The sequence below is a fragment of the Acomys russatus genome, chromosome 21 (genome assembly GCF_903995435.1).
Source record: "Acomys russatus chromosome 21, mAcoRus1.1, whole genome shotgun sequence".
Taxonomy (NCBI): Eukaryota; Metazoa; Chordata; class Mammalia; order Rodentia; family Muridae; genus Acomys; species Acomys russatus.
Window position 1 is genome coordinate 10,836,494 of NC_067157.1, and position 18,101 is coordinate 10,854,594.

Consider the following 18,101-nt stretch of genomic DNA (forward strand, 5'->3'; position numbering starts at 1 on the left):
GTATACAAGGGAGAAACAGTCAAAGATGACCTGAATGCAGCAGCGCATGCCTATAAGCCCAGGAGACTGAGGCAGGAGAAGCACAGGTTTGAAGGGCAGCCTAAGCTAACCAGGGATAGCCTGAGCAGGAAAGAGAGGTAAGAGGCAGGAGGAATAGAAAGGCTGGTTGGTAAAAAGATTTAAAGAACCTAAGCTGCATGTCAATCAATTTCCACGTCAGCTGGGTGACATGGCAAGACTCTTTAAAAAAGCAAAGCAAAACAAAACTAACTAATAAACAACAACAAGAACAAGGGCTGAGGCTGTCGCTCCACAGAAGAACACCTGACCAGCACGCTCAAGCACTTGGGTTTGATGTCCAGTACTTCAAAACTAAACGAAGATCTAAGACCAGCCAAAACACCCGGGAGAGGCTGGGACAGACAGCGGGGGAGTGAGGTGGGAATTGGCTCAAAGCAAAGCAGCGGCTCAGATAAGATGACCAATGGACCAGAGAGAGAATCCAGAGGCCACGGCACTGAGAACTTGAAGTCAGTGAAGAAACTACTCAAAAATGATGCAGGAGTGACAACAGGCTATCCAAAGACGGAAAAGAAATGAATCCTTACTTTATCATACATACGTACATACGTACACATATACATACATACATACATACACACATACACACATACATACATACGTACATACATACGTACATACATACATACATACACACATACATACATACATACGTACATACATACACACATACACACATACATACATACATACATACGTACATACATACATACGTACATACATACACACATACATACGTACATACATAAACACATACATACGTACATACATACATACATACAGCTCAAGAAGAACAAAATATAAATGAAAGCTGAAAGTTTGAATAAAAAATACAAAAGTAACTTTTCTTTCTTTTTAAGACAGAAACTTGCTACAGAGCCCAGCCAGCCAGTAACTCATGGAACTCAAGCTGGCTTCAAATTCAGGATCCTCCTGCCTCAGCCTCCTGAGCACTGGGATTAAAGGGGTACACCAGGACATTTGGTGTAGGCTTCTTTTTTCCCCCTCAAAGATCTACTTTATTTTTAACTGTGTGTGTGTGTGTGTGTGTGTGTGTGTGTGTGTGTGTGTGTGTGAGTGTTCACAGAAGCAAGGAGGTATCAGATCCGCGTGAGTTGGAGTTCCAGGAGGCTGTGGGCCGCTCTAGGTAGGCACTGGAAACAGAACTCGGGGCCTCTGCAAGAGTAGTAATGGCCAGTCACTGAGCCATCTCTCCAACCCTGAGCAAATTTCTTTATGCAGACATTACATTTTTTTAATCATAAAGAACTGATAAATTTTGTGACATTAATATAATTTCAAATCATCAAAACATAAAAAAAAAAACCCACAGCACAAATAGGATGACTGTTTAGAAGATGAAAGACTTTCTATAAGTCAAAATGAAAAATCAACTGCATAGAAAAATAGGAAAAAATATTCAGACACTTAAGTACAGCAAAAATATATTTTAATAAAAAATGATATGGAAAAGACATTCAACCTAAATCAGTACTGACAAAAATGCAAAGTAAGAGCAAGGAGACAGCATTTTATCCTAGTGGATCGGTTAGAAAATCAAGGCCTTAATGACAGAAATGTAGCATACACTTCCCCATGCACTTCTGATGGATGAAGGCACCGGCACAACTTGTTTAGAAAATAATTTGATATAATCTTATTAAGTAACTGAATCGCTTTGAACTAGTAGTTTCACTTTTATATGATAGCACAGAATGTTTGTAACACAGTTAAATATTTTAAGAAAATTACTGAAATACAAATAAATGCATGGTTAATCTTATAAGCATTATACTGCATGAAAAAAGAAAGCTTTAAACAATATCTGTAACAGAACACTATTTCCTATACCTTAAAACCCAAACAGAGCTAATATACTATTTAGGCTTACACACAATGAGATAAACCTATTTTTAAATTGAAGAGAATGTTTCAAAATCTAGGCCATCTGCTTCCTCTTAGGAGAAGGAAGATACTAGACGATGGAGAGAAAACACAACAAGCATGGTCTGCTGTCAAGTGGCAGGTTCTTGACAGTTCGTGGTATTTTTATGCTTTTAGCATACATAAATATTGCAAATATTTTTGTATATGCATAGGAAGATGCTAGAAACAACCAAAAATAAAACAAGGAATGGGGTTGGAAGGTATTGTCTTCAAGGGTTTTAAAGGATTATTTTATACTCTGCAGAGAAAGCCTGTTTGAGGAGGTAACGTCTGGACTGAGGGCTGAAGGCCGTGCAGTCGGCAGTGTGCCGGCTAGGCAGACAAAGAGCAGCTTTAGTGTAGGAGGTGAACAGCTCCTATCAACTACAGGATATGAAGAGCCATGGTGGTTACAAGAGCGGAACACAGTGCTGCTGATTATAAAATGCAAACCAAGGGCTTGTCCTCTGTTTCAAATGGTTCCACTTTTATTTAGCACAAGCCCTTTTAGTAACCAGAACTGGGTACATTCTTCAGTCTGTGTTCTGCGGGCTGCCACAAGAGGTGCAGGTGGGCCAAGTGTTTGAGAGAGGAAAGTGGGCAAAGGGGAGGCCCGAGACCAGGGTCTGAGGAAGGAAAGGTGAGCATATGCAGACAGAACAGGGTCCCTGGAAGTGGCTGTCAGACGTACACAATGAAATCTGAGATGTATCCAAAATGGATGATTGGGTCATTGGTGGTCCAATAAAAACATTTTTTGTTTAATTACAGAAGCCAGATGTTGTCAGTGAAGTCAGGTTAGCGTGAATAAGGCCAAGGCAAGCTCAGAGCGAGAGTCTGAGACCGTAAGAATGCTCATCTCTGACAGGTCATGGCTCTTAAATTGTAAGACCAAGTATACATGCCATTTCTAGACTAGGAATGTTTTTAATTCCTAAAGTTTGCGTTTTGAAAGCACCTTAAAATTCTAAGAGATAAACACAATAAAGTCAGTGACATGGGAACTACTAATAGCTTCGCATGGATTAGGGCAGGAGTGGCCTACCAGCTCATTTATACAATCTAGGAAAAGAGCCCAGAGCTTGGGCAGCACCCACAGTGCAGGACTCCTGCAGTCAAGAACAAGAAATTACCTGGTCACTTTTCAAAGTGCATCCCTAAAGTGGGATCACCTGTCCCCTTCAGAGCAAATAAGTAATACATAATATGGTCATCCACCATTAAAAAAGGTTTAACTCTTCAGAATATTTTCTCACACTTTTTAAAGTAGAAACAAAGAAGGATACAGGGCTACAAAGCAGGTCTTAAAAGAACTCAACCTAATTCTCAAAATTTCATACTGGATTGCATAGATGAGTGTTTAATTTTCAAAAGACTAACTTTAGTATTTGGTATCAGTTAAAGTGTGTATGTGAGGAAAATAAAGAACTGTGTAGTTCAATACCCATAGCCAACCACAGACCTAAACAGATTAAAAAAAAGAAAGCAATCCAAAATTGTTGACCCAGTTACATCCCAATTAGCACAGACCACATTTCACCAAAATTCGTCTTCTTACTGTGAACACAAAATGCCAGCTGTGAAAGAAAGTGATACTGCTGGGCTTGCACACTTTCGTTGCCATAGAAACAGCAGAAATGGCAGAAGCTGGGTGTCTCACATTTAAGTTATCAACAATAAAATCAAATAGGCAAAAATCAATGCTTCAGGGTTTTAGTTAAATTTTATTCTAAAGGCAAGTCATGAAAAGATGCAATGGTAACATGATTAGACAGGGCCACCGGTATTTCTGCAGAATTTAGTTAATTCTTAAATCTACACCCAGATACTTTACATGCACTCTAGATCTGCTTTTCCTTTTATAGGACCAATTATTTCACAGGGTTAAATTTATTTCAGTTAATTGGTGTATCATAAATAGACCAGCCACAGAGACCCACAGCCATGCCACTGCATTTGCTCTGCGATCTCTACTTCAACATACTTGGCAATCTCAATATGACTTTAACAGCACCAAAGACAGAAAACTACAAGCACAGCTCATCAGTCTTGAGTAATGGGAACAAGGCAATCAGAGTTAAGCTGGGCTAGTTTCTGTAACAATGGACAATGCAGGCCTGATAGGAACAGCTACAGCCATTCTTTCATGTAAATACAGTACAGTACAATTCCCCCACATTTGATACAGAAGTAAACTCCCAGAGGATTCACTCCTGCACACTGCTCTTCAGTGTTCCTCTGAACAAATAAGATTGTGCTGCAGAACAAATAATCACCTAAGAGGAAGCACTGGGCTTTCTTGTCTTGAACAAACACAGGAGTCATCTGCAGACATTAGTCTACCGCAATTATCTATACCTTAAAGCAACCTCATTAACTAACTGGACAGTTGAGCACATACAAATACAGCAAGACACAGTGACTCATGCCAGGAACCCCAGCGTTTGGGAAGTGGAGGCAAGAGGAGCAGGGTTCACAGTCGTCTTGGTTACTTGGCAAGCCTCAGGCTAGCCTGGGAAAGGAGAGCCAGTCTCAAGAAATGGAGAGTGTAGGGCATGGTGGACACTCCTTTAGTATTAGCACTTGGGAGGCAGAGGCAGTGTACCTGTGAGATCCAGGGAAGTCAAGGCTACCTAAAAACAAAGCAAATAAACAAAAGACCAAAGGAAGGGAGGGAAGGTGTGGAAAAGAGAGAGGTGAGAAAGGGAGAAAAGTCAAATGTGATTACAGGCTTTTAGACATTAGAGAAGAGAGCCTGGCCATACACTAGCTGGTTAGGGGAAAATACACAAATAACTAGATTGCCAGGAGCAATCCACCCAGTTATGAGGTTACATAGAAGTGTCCTTTGATGGGTGACATCCCAATTTTAAAAGAAGTATCAGGAAATGGGTGAACACCCTAAAATATACTGAGTTTGTTTGCAAAAACATTTTAAAACATTGTATTTTATTCCAGGGCTCCAAAAACCACACAAAGATTCCCAAATTGAGACTGCTAGGTCTGTTAGCTTCCGTGCATCTTAGAAATAGGCTGTCTCCACATACACCAAACTCCATCCAAGACGAACTTCCCCTTCTCCTTACCAAAACTATCTTTTCCTGGTCAACTATCTGTCCTCGGTCAACTATCTGTCCTCGGTCAACAAAAACAGAAGTTTGACCTCTGTCCTGGCTTTATGCCTTGAATCTAGTCACTGCTCCTCAGCTGAGGTAAGGCCTACACATTTACTACAGCCTTTCCTCCTCTTTATTCTGGTCAGCTTTCCTTGGACCTCACGCTCGCTCAGCAGCCGGCTATAACAACTTGACAAAGGTGCTGTCTCTGAGTCCTCACACCGTCTCTGTAACTCTGAGTGTGTCTCTCAAAAACCTGACTGGCCCAGGGAAATCCACAGTTCAGACAAGACAATTAGGCCTCATCATAACTGGTCTTCCTTGTTTTTCTGCCTTTCTTTGTTACAGTGATACCAACCTGTTGGCAATTTGTTAGTCCACACTTTCATTCACGCCTTTTCTCCTGCCTGAACCACTCCCACACCCATCACTTTCACCATATTAACCTCTACGTTGTTTTAGTGTTCCAGACCTTCATCCCAACTGCAGGTTCCGCTTCTGCATTCTCGGTGTTTTATGCTGAGCTGGTCCTTGAATGATGTGTATTCACGTTAGTGTCCCCTGCAAACTGTCTCCTGCTCCCTGCCTGCCCCCCCCCCCCGTGTGTGTGTGCAGAATGTGTGTGTGTGTGATCATGAGTGTGCATGGCCAGGTAAGTGTTCTCAGTGAACTACAACCCTAGGCATGAAGTTTCTTGTAAGGCATTTGTCTTATGACTACCTCTGTATGAATTCCCCAGAGTCGACCCAAAGAGGAAAGAGGCTGTACTTAATTAAGTCTTATACTCCCAAGTGCTCATAGTACAGTGTCTAGTGCATATTAAGAAGCCAAAGTGAGTTTTCAAAGCAAGTCCTAAGTCTGTAAACTAGTATTTCCTCCACAGAAACCCGAAGATTTAATGATCCAGTTTTAAGTGATGCCTTCATTCAGTAATGCTATTTCTCTCGTACTTTAGGCAGGCACACTGTGGACTAACAAGGTTTCTCCATTCAGAGAACCTGGCCACTACTCACAACGCCATGTGTAAGGGAGAAAGTCTTCCCATTCCTGTTTCGTGTTTATAGTTAGACGTAAGCTATATGCAATAAGAAACAGCTTGTTAGACTGTACATGACTAGGCTGATTTTACCTCAGACCCGGCTGCTAGTGTCTGTAATGTAACAGCTATGTTAATCCGACTTTGGTACTCCCATTAAACAATGCCTGCCAACCTAGCACTGCCAACAGTTAACAATGCACTTCTTTGTCTGACTCTTAGAAGTGGCTCTAGACCTGAACAGCAAAGATATGGGTTTCTTTCCTCTAACAAGAACCAATAAAAAGCAACACTATAAAAAAAGCTCAATGCAAAAGAAACAGATGAATTTGGAAGGCTATTTACCTAACGCACTCCAAAGTTCAGAGGAGAGGGGGGAAAAAAAAAAATCAAGCTATACTGCACACTGGTATCCACAGCCCGAATATCACTCCACAGGCTTTCAGATTCAGCACAGAAAGTACACTGCCTTCAACAATGACCAAAGGCGGGTTTCTATTTACATAACGACACTCACTTAAATAAAGTTAACTTGGTAAAACAGTGTCCCTGAATGGGTCTTCCAGGCTTAACTACAGTCCTCAGGGCCCAAAGGCTCCCATCTGTGGCCCTTGCTTCTCCTTCTTCTACGTATTTATTTTTTAAATGTTTATTTGTGGTTTTGTTCATTCTTACTATACGGAGAAGGGAAGGGTATCACAAAAGGATGATCAGACAGAGCTCTCATCTTACTGAGGAGGAGTCTGACGCCTGGAGTGAGGGAACTAGACCATTCAGCAACTGCACTGTGTGCAGAAAGCGGCAGGCCCAAGTAAGAGGCCAGCTTCCCACAGGCACTCCTCCCTAGGCCACAGTGGAGCACAGGAGAGCTGTGTGGCTGGACTAGTCTCTGTGCCTCGTCTCTAGAAGCCTTCCACTCAGATGTGTGCCCAGAAGAGAACATGTTCCCACAGAGCAACCGCCATGGGTAACATGGTGAAGTGGAGCACCAGTCTTCCATGAGGAAGCCCGCGTCCTCAGTAGGAGATCTAAGCAACACCAGTGGTGGTGACTACCCAGGTAGCAGTTTACCACAACTTACCAAGTTGTAATTAAAACATACATTACTACATATAAATTTTGCCTCAGTAAAAATAACTTAATAAAATATCAAGACTGACTGGATATTTCAGTCTTAATACAGCCCTCAAAGTCCTAAGGCTCCAGTCTGTGGCCTTTGGTCTTGTCTGTCTTATTTATTTTTATTTCTGTGTCTTTGTGTGTGCGCACATATGCCCACATGGATGAGCGCCCCCCCCCCCCATCTTAGTTAGGGTTTCTACTGCCTTGATAAAACATCATAGCTATGAACAACTTGCGGTGGAAAGAGTTTACTTCATCCTGTGACTCTCAGGTCATATTCTGTCACTGAGGGAAGTCAGAGCAGGAACCTGTAGGTAAAAACTTGAACAGAGGCCATGGAAGTTACTTACTAACCTGTTCCCTTCAGCCTGTTCAGCCTGCTTTCTTCTTCTTTTTGGGGGGAGGAAGGGTGTTGGAGTCAGAGTTTCTCTGTGTAGCCTTGGCTTTCCTGGAACTTGCTCTGTAGACCAGGTGGCCTCGAACTCACAGAGATCTGCCTGCCTCTGCCTCTCAAGAGCTGGGATTAAAGGTGTGTGCCACCACTGCCTGGCTTTGGCCTACTTTCTTATAGCATCCGAGACCACCTGTCCAGGGGTGGCCCTCCTATACCGATCACTAAATAAGAAAATGTCCAACAGGCTTGCTACAGCACGATCTTTTATTGGATTTTCTCTATTGAGGCTCCCTCTTCTCAGATGATTCTATCTTATGTCAAGTTGACAAAAACCTGGCAACACACAGGCCTCCTTCCCTCTCATAGCTGGCTGGCGCTGGCCCCCACCCCACCCCCTTCTTCTGCATTCTCACTCCTAGTGAAGATCCTCCCCCGAGGGCCTCGCCTTCCGTGTAAGGGCCCACCATGTTTAGGTCTGCACAGCCTGGCGTCTATCTAGTACTCCCTCCCACCTTTAGCCCCTTCGTACCATCAAACCTAATTCCTAAGGGATTATGAATTACAGAAGCTTCCTCTGTAGACTGGCCTTGGCAGTTCTTGTTTTTTAATTATCAGAATGAGCTCTGGCTTTGTTTCTGTTGTTGTGAGTGAGAATATTCCAGGTCACGTCCAACATCTTAGGAAAGTCAACACAGGAACTCGAGTGCTCACCACCTCACAAGTCACAAGCGCGGGTAGGACCAGGGACAAAGGAAAGATGCTGTGGCTTTCTTCAGTACTGGGAGTTCAGGGCCCTGTCCCACTTACTCTGTGGCAAGGTGACATTTAAAACTACCTGTCACAGAACAATTAAGTCCCATTCAGATAAGTACTGTAGAAATTCTGCTTAAGTAGAATGCTAGCTTAATAAATCAAATGAAAATAGGAAGTCGTTTGACTAGCATTTTATTCTTACCTCCAGAGCCTCTCAACTGTATCTCATTTAAGAGGGAAGAATGAAAAATAAGCTATTAAAATCACTTATTAATTTTGACATTAGCTTTAAAAAAAAAACTTCCATATGTTTTGTTTTGTTTTTTGAGACAGGGTTTCTCTGTGTAGCCCTGACTTTCCTGGAACTCCCCTCTCCGTAGACCAGACAGGCCTCAAATAAACTTCCATATTTTAAAAATTAAGTCTTGGCAGCTAGTTTTTAAATCTTTTTAAAAAGCAAGAAGGATGATCCACATACTTCCACCTGGTCCCTGCTCTAAGCAGAGGCTAGAAAAGGATCAAGCTGAAGGAACTCTGTGTGAGGGAGGCCCACGTGGACTGCTGGTGCGCTGGTAAGGACCGCCCAGAGGCAGCTACAGAAGGGAACTGGGGGAAAGTCAGAAGGCTCAGTCAGCACTGAGGTAGGAGGTAGGGAGTCGGCCATATACATCACCATGCTCCATAGTAGAGGGAAAGAAATGGAGGCTTAACGGTTATCCTAGAAACTTCTATTTAAAGCTTTTTTTTTTTTTTTTAAAGATTGGCAGCCGGGTGGTGGTGGTGCATACCTTTAATGCTAGCACTTGGGAGGCAGAGGCAGGTAGATCTCTGTGAGTTCGAGGCCAGCCTGGATTACAGAGCAAGTTTCAGGACAACCAAGCTGTTACCCAGAGAAACCTTGTCTCAAAAAACCAAAAAAAACAAAAAAAAAGACAAAACAAAACAAAACAAAAAAAAACAACAAAAAAGATTGACCTCTTTTTATTTTACTTGTATGTATGTTTTGTCTAGACATGTATGTGTGCACATGGATGGGAACGGCCATGTGGGTTCTAGGACCCCAACCTGGGTCTTCTGCAAGTGTAGCAAATACCTCTAACCAGAGCATCTCTCCAGCCCTCCTTTGGACTTTTAAACAAATGCAAATTTGGCTCACTAGTCTAAAGCAACTGTTCAGAGTGCAGAGTGGACTTTTAGGACAGACCTTCCACAAATTCCCTCTAAAAGAGAAGAGCAAGTGAGGCCAAGTCCTCCTCCTCATCTTCACTCAGTGAGAGCTAGTGGGTTCATTTGCTGGGTTCTGGAACTGGAGAGTGAAGAGACAGTCTAACTGGCAGGTCACCCACGCCGCTGACCCAGTCATAGTGCTCTGTGACACCCAGGATGTGTAAATCTACGCAGTACCACCACTCAGGCAGCACGCTCTGTCTTTCTGAAGAATACAAGAAGTGTCATGATTGCAGAGATTCTGTTCACATAACTTACAACAGAGACAGTGCGACAGCAGCAGGACAGTCGGCCAGCTGTGAACCTTGCTCTAAGAAGCTCACCGTTGTAGCGGGCTACCAGCTACATGCTGGCATCCCTCCAAGGCAGACAGCGAGCCCGTAAACATGAGTCATCCTGCATTTCATCATCTTACTGTGCACCGCATCCTGCCGTAAAATTAAAACACAGCTTTCTCTCGAACTGTTTACAGGGTTCAAATATTTATAGACTTATGTCTCTCCTTCGCTGTCTCTCAGCCAAGATAAATACATCTAGCTCTGTCTCCTTTCCTTTTAAAGCCAATTTCTCAATTCAAATCATCTTTTTAGTGGCTTTAAAATTCTCTGCTTTTGTATTTATTCTGGGATCCAAATCACCTAACTGAAACATTGTTCCAGACATAAAAATGCACAGTTTAAAAAAAAAAGAGTCTTCTTGAGGATTAATGCTTCTGAACATGAACTCTAGCATCCCTGCTTTTAGCTTCTCTCAATTTCCTTTCCTCATATTATCCAGCTGCCATTTTGTCTAACAGTACCCCTGTATGCGTTTTCCGGGTTTCTCCTAGAACATAAGCAGTTAGAGACAAGGAGTACACACAAACAGCTGTGATGCACATGGGCCAACAGCACTGAGAAACAAAGCAGCTAGAGCCCTTCCAGGCTCACACGGCAGCTCTTGTCTTCAGCTCACTAGAATAAAGTTCCAATGTCTCCATCTCCTTCTAATAACACATCTTACTCTGTACACCTTACACTTCCACTAACAACAGTGTAAACGCACAGGTTAAATATCCCGCCCCTGAAAACACACGGGCAAAAGCAAGACAGTATGGTACAGATACCAGGATGCCAACCAGTGGAGAGGACTGGGGAGAGGCCCCAAATTTCACTAGACTTACTTGTGGATGGCAGAAAGATACAGTAACTGTGTGGGCAAAGTATAAACAAGCACCGTGATAGATCAGACCCTCTCTCAGAACACATTTAAACCCCATGCTCACCCCGAGGAGAATGAACCGGTGCTTCATCAGCGGGGGCCTTGAAGCAAACACCGTCTCCAAACGCCAGAAGCAGCTGCAACTCGAACCCTTTTGCCTGTCTTTACACCATCTACTCCTGTTAGAGCCAGGCAGCATCCACGTCCTCTCTGAGATAACACAAGTGCCTTCTCACCTTAGACCTTTCTTTTGAAATTTTATAACCAATATTCCTGTGATTTCCTTCACTCACTAAGTCTGTCAATTCCATGCCAACGTTCAACTCAAATTCTACCTGCTCCTTGGAACGTTACCTCAAGCTCGCGTGTGCGCATGCCTGCGCGCACACACACACACACACACACACACACACACGCGCGCGCACACACACACGCACACATGCACGCAGTGACTCTTCTCAGCTTGAGTAAACAGCATTGAGTCTGCACCTCTGAGGGAAGGCCCTGCCGTCTTATTCCCCCTATCTTTAAACCGTTGGCACATATGTCATGTCACCTCTCTTAGAAGCACAGAGACTCTCCTTGAGAGGGTCTCAAAGCAGTCATGTCGGTTTTATTCCCATTCTCCTTATTTTAACACAAAATAACAAATGTTCATGGAGGGCAGTGCTTCACATACTTGGTTACAAAAACGAAGCAATAATCAATATCTACTACTTCTACATTATTTAACTGTATACAACAAGGATCATAAATCCTGCCCTCCTAAAAACTTACAGTCTGGGAGATGGTCTAAGACAGTGGTTCTCAACCTTCCGAATGCTGCAACCGTTTAATAAAATTCCTCATGCTATGGTGACCACCAACCACACAATTATTTTTGTTGCTACTTTGTAATTATAATTTGCTACTATAAATGTTTTCTGATTGTCTTAGACAACCGCTATGAAAGGGTGCTCAACCCTTAAAGGGGTTGTGACCCACAGGTTGAGAACCACTGATCTAAGACATCTATATATTAACATATATCATGAGAATAAAAATGAAATATAACAGGAATAGCAATGAAAGATTATTTCACTTCAAAGTAGAGACAGATTATGAAAGGAACCTTTTAACTTTTTAAAAATTTATTTCATTTTATTATATGTATTGATGTTTTCTTTGCATGACTGTCTGTGTGCCAGGAGCATGTTTGGTGCTCTTGGAGGCCAGAAGACAGCGACAGATCCCCAGGAACTGGAGTTACAGACAGCTGTGAGCTGCCATGTGGGTGCTGGGAATCACAGCCAGGACCTTGGCAAGAGCAGCCAGTGCTTAACTGCTGAGCCATCTCCAGCCCCAAAGATTTAATTGTGCTGAGCCTTGAAAGACAACTACATCTGAGTATGTAGAGACAGCAACAGAAATAATAAGACAAGGAAATGTAAGATGTCCAGGAGGAAATCTCAAGATGATGCAGGGACAACCAATAATGGAAGGCAAGCAGAAAGAGATGGGCCAGGGAGTGTCTGAAGTCATTAGAGCTATGTTTGGTAAGACCCTGAAAACCCAGTAAGAAACTTAAACTGCACTTTTTCAATAAGAAAATATTCCGAGGTTCCTGAGAGGCTAGTAAGTGGCCATTAGGTCTATATGGACTGGAAGGAAAAAGGCGTAAAGGAGGCAATGTGGAAGCCGGGATCATGGTAAAAGAGAGATGTGATGAAGGCCTCGACGCGAGGGTACAAGGAGCAAAACAGATGAGAAGAAGAGATACTATAAACACGACAGTGCCACGGTCTAGACGTAAACTACAAAAATTCGAAAGTCCATACGCTAGGAAGAGGTTATGCCGTAGCCAAGAGAGAAGACATGAAGGAGAGACAGCAAATAAACAGAAAAAACTGAGTCCTAGTCATACTGAATAGTGTCTGTAGACCGCCAGATCCCTGTATCACAGATAAGCCTCGAAAAACTATTCTACTCAGACCCAAACAAGTAACTCTGTAAAATAAGAGAAAAATACTCAAAGTCAACACTGAGTAAAAGAATCTAATGATTCAAACGTGAATGGAACCTTGAAAGTACAAAAGCTCGATGCTACTCATGGGATCATTCCAGAACAATCTCACATACCTCTGAGCATTTTAAAATGTGGTGACTCTTGGTAAACACAGAACTGGACAACTGGGAGGCGGAAAGATCTTTGTAATTCTTTAAAATGAACAAATGGCCTGATTTGTCATTTAGTCACAATTCAACTACTGTGCCACAGCAAGAGGTGCTCAAGGCAGATTCCAGGTCTGACTGACAAGGGACACCTCATGCAGTCATTCTTTTCTGTAGCAAATAATCTTGCTCAGTCAATAAAGCTGGGGTCTGCCCAAAGTAACCCCTATCATTTCTGGATCCAAAAATCTGTAAAACTCTAAGACAATAAATGACTATGAAGGAACATGGAGGGATAGAGCTGCACTGATAAAGTCACGAGGATTACAGCCTCCTTAGACACTTAAGTTCTCAATAAGTGAAATAACAATCTAACCTGAAAATGAAAGTGAGTACTTAGCGTATAATTTGATTATTAGGAAATGTTTATTACACATACACTGAATTAAAGTGTAAGACCAAACACTTTCATTGTGGCTAGTTTGTCTAACACATATATTCTATTAAATATAGTTATTCCTTTATTCACTATGAGGCAGTGCTGGTAACACCATTTTCACCAGAGGTCACATGACTACTCCAGCTTACGCCTAAGGGGACACACAACTAGAAGTCACTTTCATCATCAGTGTGTCTACCTAAACAACAACTCACATGACTGCATCAGCTTCACACGTTCCCTGAGCATCAGCACCACATTATGGTAAGAATCACACTGATATTCCACAGCCATGCACTGAGTAATACAATAATACACAAACCCGTGTTTAAAGACAATCTTGCTTGGCTGGGTTTTGATTATTTGAGACAGAGCCTTGCTATGTAGCCCAGGCTGGCTATAAACCAGCGAGCTTCCTGTCGGGGTGCCTGGGTTACAGGTATGCACCCTGAACTCAACAAAGGGGAAAAAGAGAAAAGGGAGTGTCTCGGGGGAGGGAGGGAAAGGCTTAAGGGGTGGGGGGAGACAGTCTCAGTCTCTGCCTGGGCTGTCCTTGAACTCACGGCAACTCTAACCCTACTTCAGTTTCCCAAGTGCTGACGTCACAGGTGGAGCTGCTGCCGCCTCAGTTCCCAGTCTTCTGACTGAAAGCTGCAGGTGACTTCTTATCCCTCTGTGTATTTAAACATTTTTCTTAGCTAAAGATCTATTATAAATGTACCAAAAGGAACGACTCTGCTAAAAGAGAAAGGAAAAGATGTCCTGATGGATTTAAACAGAAGCGCTTACCAGGTCCCTGTGGAGCACCCAGTTTGCGTGGAGGTAATGGATGCCGTCGAGAATCTGGTACAGCAGCGACTTCACCATGGATCTTGGTAACTGCATGGGCTTTTTATTTGCTTTTGATGCTCGGTGAAACTTAATAATATGCTAAAAATTAGAAAATGAAACATACTCAGCCACTACTCACAAGTATATATACCTGATTAAATGTGTGCGTACTTCACGAAAGGAACCAGTATTTGCCACACAGATTACCAAAGCACCATTAACTGAGAGCAAGAAAGGAGTCTCTTCCCTTCGCAACCCCCTGAAGAAGGCTTCTGGGAATTACCAATGTCATCACTGCAATCAACTTGCATTTTGTATTTATCTTTACAATCAACATCTACTACAGTTGCTTCCAACTGGGATGAATTACAATGAGCTTTCTTCTCAGCGCAGTAGTGGTACACACTGCTGCACACTTGCTCCTTACTGCAGTAGTGGTACACACTGCTGCACACTTGCTCCTTACCTATACAATCATCCTTTCCCCAGAAGAGTTTAAACTTACCCAAAGGTCATGTTCTGCATAGTCAAACAGCAGCCACACCTTCCTGTCGCTGTGAGAAAGGAACACCTTCTGCAATGCGATCACGTTAGGGTGCTTCAGTTCTCTCAAAAGCTGGATGCAAGAGAGGGGAGAGAGAAAGAGCACTGCTCAGTTAGCAAGGAGGATGAGGATGGAATGTTCTGCTCACGCTTGAACAGGATGTTCTTACTTGAAACAAGGTCTTACTATAGCTCAGGCCGCTCTCCCTGCCTTAGCCTTTGGGTGACAGGTGTGCATCACAGGACCTAGCTTGCAAATGAACTTTTTACATTTTAAAAGAGCCAGGTAAACAGCATGAAAGGGGAACAGCTTTCAAAATACCATTACTTAGAGAAAAACTCTGACAACACCTTTCTGACCCTGTTCTACATTGTGTGTGTGTGTGTGTGTGTGTGTGTGTGTGTGTTGAAAACAGGATCATTTTAAATAACGAACTGTACAATGATAAAGCTCACACTGTGTCACTAACGGGGAGGGACCAATCGGTAAAGTGTGTCCACTGCATGCACAAAGACCTCACATTCATTTCCTAGAAGCCACATTTTAAAACATGTTTTTAAAAAGTCAGTCATGGAAACAGTAGAGACAGGTGGTCAGGGGAGAGCGAGGGGGAGATCTCAGTAGCCAGCCAGCCTAGCCTACTTAGTGAGTTCATCTCAGAAAACAAAAAAAAAAGGCCTGAGGGATGACACCTAAGGCTGCTCTCTGGCTTCAACACACACACTCTCTCTCTCTCTCTCTCTCTCTCTCTCTCTCTCTCTCTCTCTCTCTCTCTCTCTCTCTCTCTCTCCCACCCCTCCTCCCCTCCCTAAAAAGGAATTATACTTTGTTCATGTGTATTTTTTTATGAAAAGACAATCTTCCTGAGAGACAGTCGATTTGTATGTTCCATAGCATATCAGAGTGCTCTCTCTCTTTACATGTATGTACATGTATAACATATGTATATGATTGTAAACCCTCTCCAGAGCACACGGGCTTGGTACAGTGCTAAGCTCGTGTGCACTGATAAGGCCTGGAGCTGACGGTGGCTGGAGGCTGGGTCTCAAAAGCCTCCCCAAGGCCTCCATGCTAAAGGGTTAGTCCCTGGCCCATGCCGATACAGGGAAGGAGTGGAAGGAATCTTTAGGGCGTGCAGCCCATCGGAAGGAAGTAGGGCTGTGGGGGTTCTGCCCTTGAAGGAGATAATGGGGCTCTGCACTCCCGGTGTCTCTTCTCCTCAGCTTACACCCTGCAAGGCATGAATATTAACAACCTGTGCCACTGCATGCTATGGCTATGACACACTGTGCCATCACAAGCCCTAGACAAGAAGGCCCAAAAGCTATGGCCCAAAATCTCTGACACAATACGACTTGAGGGAGAGATAAACCTGTTTTTTAGGATCCCAAGTGTGGGATCAGAATGGTCTTGTGAGAGAACAGGTGATGTTAATCCACTCAAAGACCAACCACCTCGTGAGGGACCTTGATTGTTGCCAGCTGAAAAGATCCCGTGAACAGACTCTGGGAGGAGATATATAAATAAGCCCAGAACTGGAGGAGGGGCCCTTAGGAGACTTCAGATTGTTTTGGCTGTTCATCGCTCCACTTCTAGAAGCTCCTAGAGAGAACCACTCAAGGGAAGGTGTTGGGGCTCCGGCTCCTGCTGAGGTTCCGGGCTCTGGTTGCTCCAGGCTCCAGCAGAAGAAATCTTGCTGATTACGCCAGGAGAATCGTTCCTCAGAACTGATATCCTTACGGTTTTGTTATTGTGTTCTTTAATTCTCTTTTCCTATGGTTTTGGTTAGTCGGGTTATAAGTGACGTACGCTCGGTTAATAAGTTGTAATAAAATATATTGGGTAAGAAAACTGAGCCTACAATGGCTTTGCCTGTAGTATCTGTCACATGGACAGACAGAAAGCGGACTCCCTCAGGAAAAAGAACAGCCCTCACAGGGCACAGGCTTCAAGCTCCACCCGGACAGGAAGGGGACAGACCAAATGAGCCCCAACCCTTCAAATGCTCAGTAGGACAGCAGCAGCCTGAGGAGACACATAGTAACAATGGCTTGGCTGGGGGGCGGGGGAGCCTTGTACATCTGCCTGCCTCAAACTACTCAACCAGGGTTCAGATTTAATAGGCACAGAGAAATAGACTTGATTTTTTTTTTTTTTAAAAAAAGACAAGTGCTCAGAGCATGGTGGCACATACCTTTATTCACAGCACTCGGGAGGCAGAGGCAGGTGGATCGCTGTGAGTTCGAGGCCAACCTGGTCTACAAAGTAAATCCAGGACAGCCAAGGCTACACAGAGAAACCCTGTCTCAAAAAACCACACACACACAGACACACACACACACACACACACACAGTATTCCTATAGTTTGTTCTACTACCTGTTACACTTGCCTCCCTACTGAACATCAACTTTTCAGGCAAAGGCAAACTTTAATTGACCTCTGTACCCCTGGGGAGTGGCACAAGTGCACTGAAGGAGCTTGCAGGGTTTGCTGTTTTGCTTTGTTGGTCTCATCTACTTTACAGAATTTAAACAATACTTTTGCAAATACCTTATGCGTGCTGCCTCCTGCCCAATCTCTTCCTTACTGCAGCATCTCGGCCTCAGTGTCCTGTGGCTAAACCTGAGGGGTCATCTCTACTCTCTCTGCCTTCAACTCAATCTGCTCTTCCCGGGAAACCGGCAAAGGCCATTAGTCAGAGGAGGCAGGGGAGGAGAGGAGCTGCCCTGCTCTGCTCTCAGCTCTCACTTCCTGAGGAAGGCCTCCCTGACCCCACCAGACTGTAATCAGCTTGCTTTCCAGCCAGTACTGTAATTTTCACAAGCAAAGTAAAAATCGTCTTTGTCTTCAAAGGGTAGACAGATATAAATGGTTTTTTAAGAAGGCAAACTTACATTACTATATATTTTTCCTAACACACTACAGCTCTGTGTCCCTCATCTACAATTTGAATCCAATGCTTTTTAATTTAGAAATTTGGAAAACACCTTTGTACTTCAATAGAATAAAATGAACTGCCAAGAGAACACCGTCTTGGCTACCTGATGCTGGCACTGTGGAAATTGGGCACTTCCACACAAGTCTACACTACAGGTGACTGACCACAACGCAGAAAAATCCTTGTCTACGGCCAGGGGAGGTCTGTGCTCTCCACAGCAATTCACTGACCTCCCTTCCAACGTCATGGAAGAAGTCAGTTGTGCCTCAGTTTGCACATTCATTTCAATATTCGTACTTTGTGAGTCCACCTGTACTAAAGCCCCCCCCCCTTTTTTTTTT

At 43.4% G+C, this 18,101-nt stretch overlaps 1 protein-coding gene across 3 annotated transcripts in view; it reads right to left on the bottom strand.

The window, feature by feature from the left end:
• Cdk19 (cyclin dependent kinase 19) overlaps positions 1-18,101 on the bottom strand; it is a 128,334-nt gene that overhangs the window by 30,417 nt on the left and 79,816 nt on the right. For 2 of the 3 annotated variants that reach the window (XM_051164578.1, XM_051164579.1), the window contains 2 exons: positions 14,782-14,892; positions 14,235-14,375 (listed from right to left, as the gene is read on the bottom strand). In XM_051164578.1, coding sequence (XP_051020535.1) covers positions 14,235-14,375; positions 14,782-14,892 — 252 coding nt within the window. Of the gene's footprint in view, positions 1-14,234; positions 14,376-14,781; positions 14,893-18,101 lie in introns of those variants that run through there. The other variant, XM_051164580.1, reaches the window with a different exon arrangement.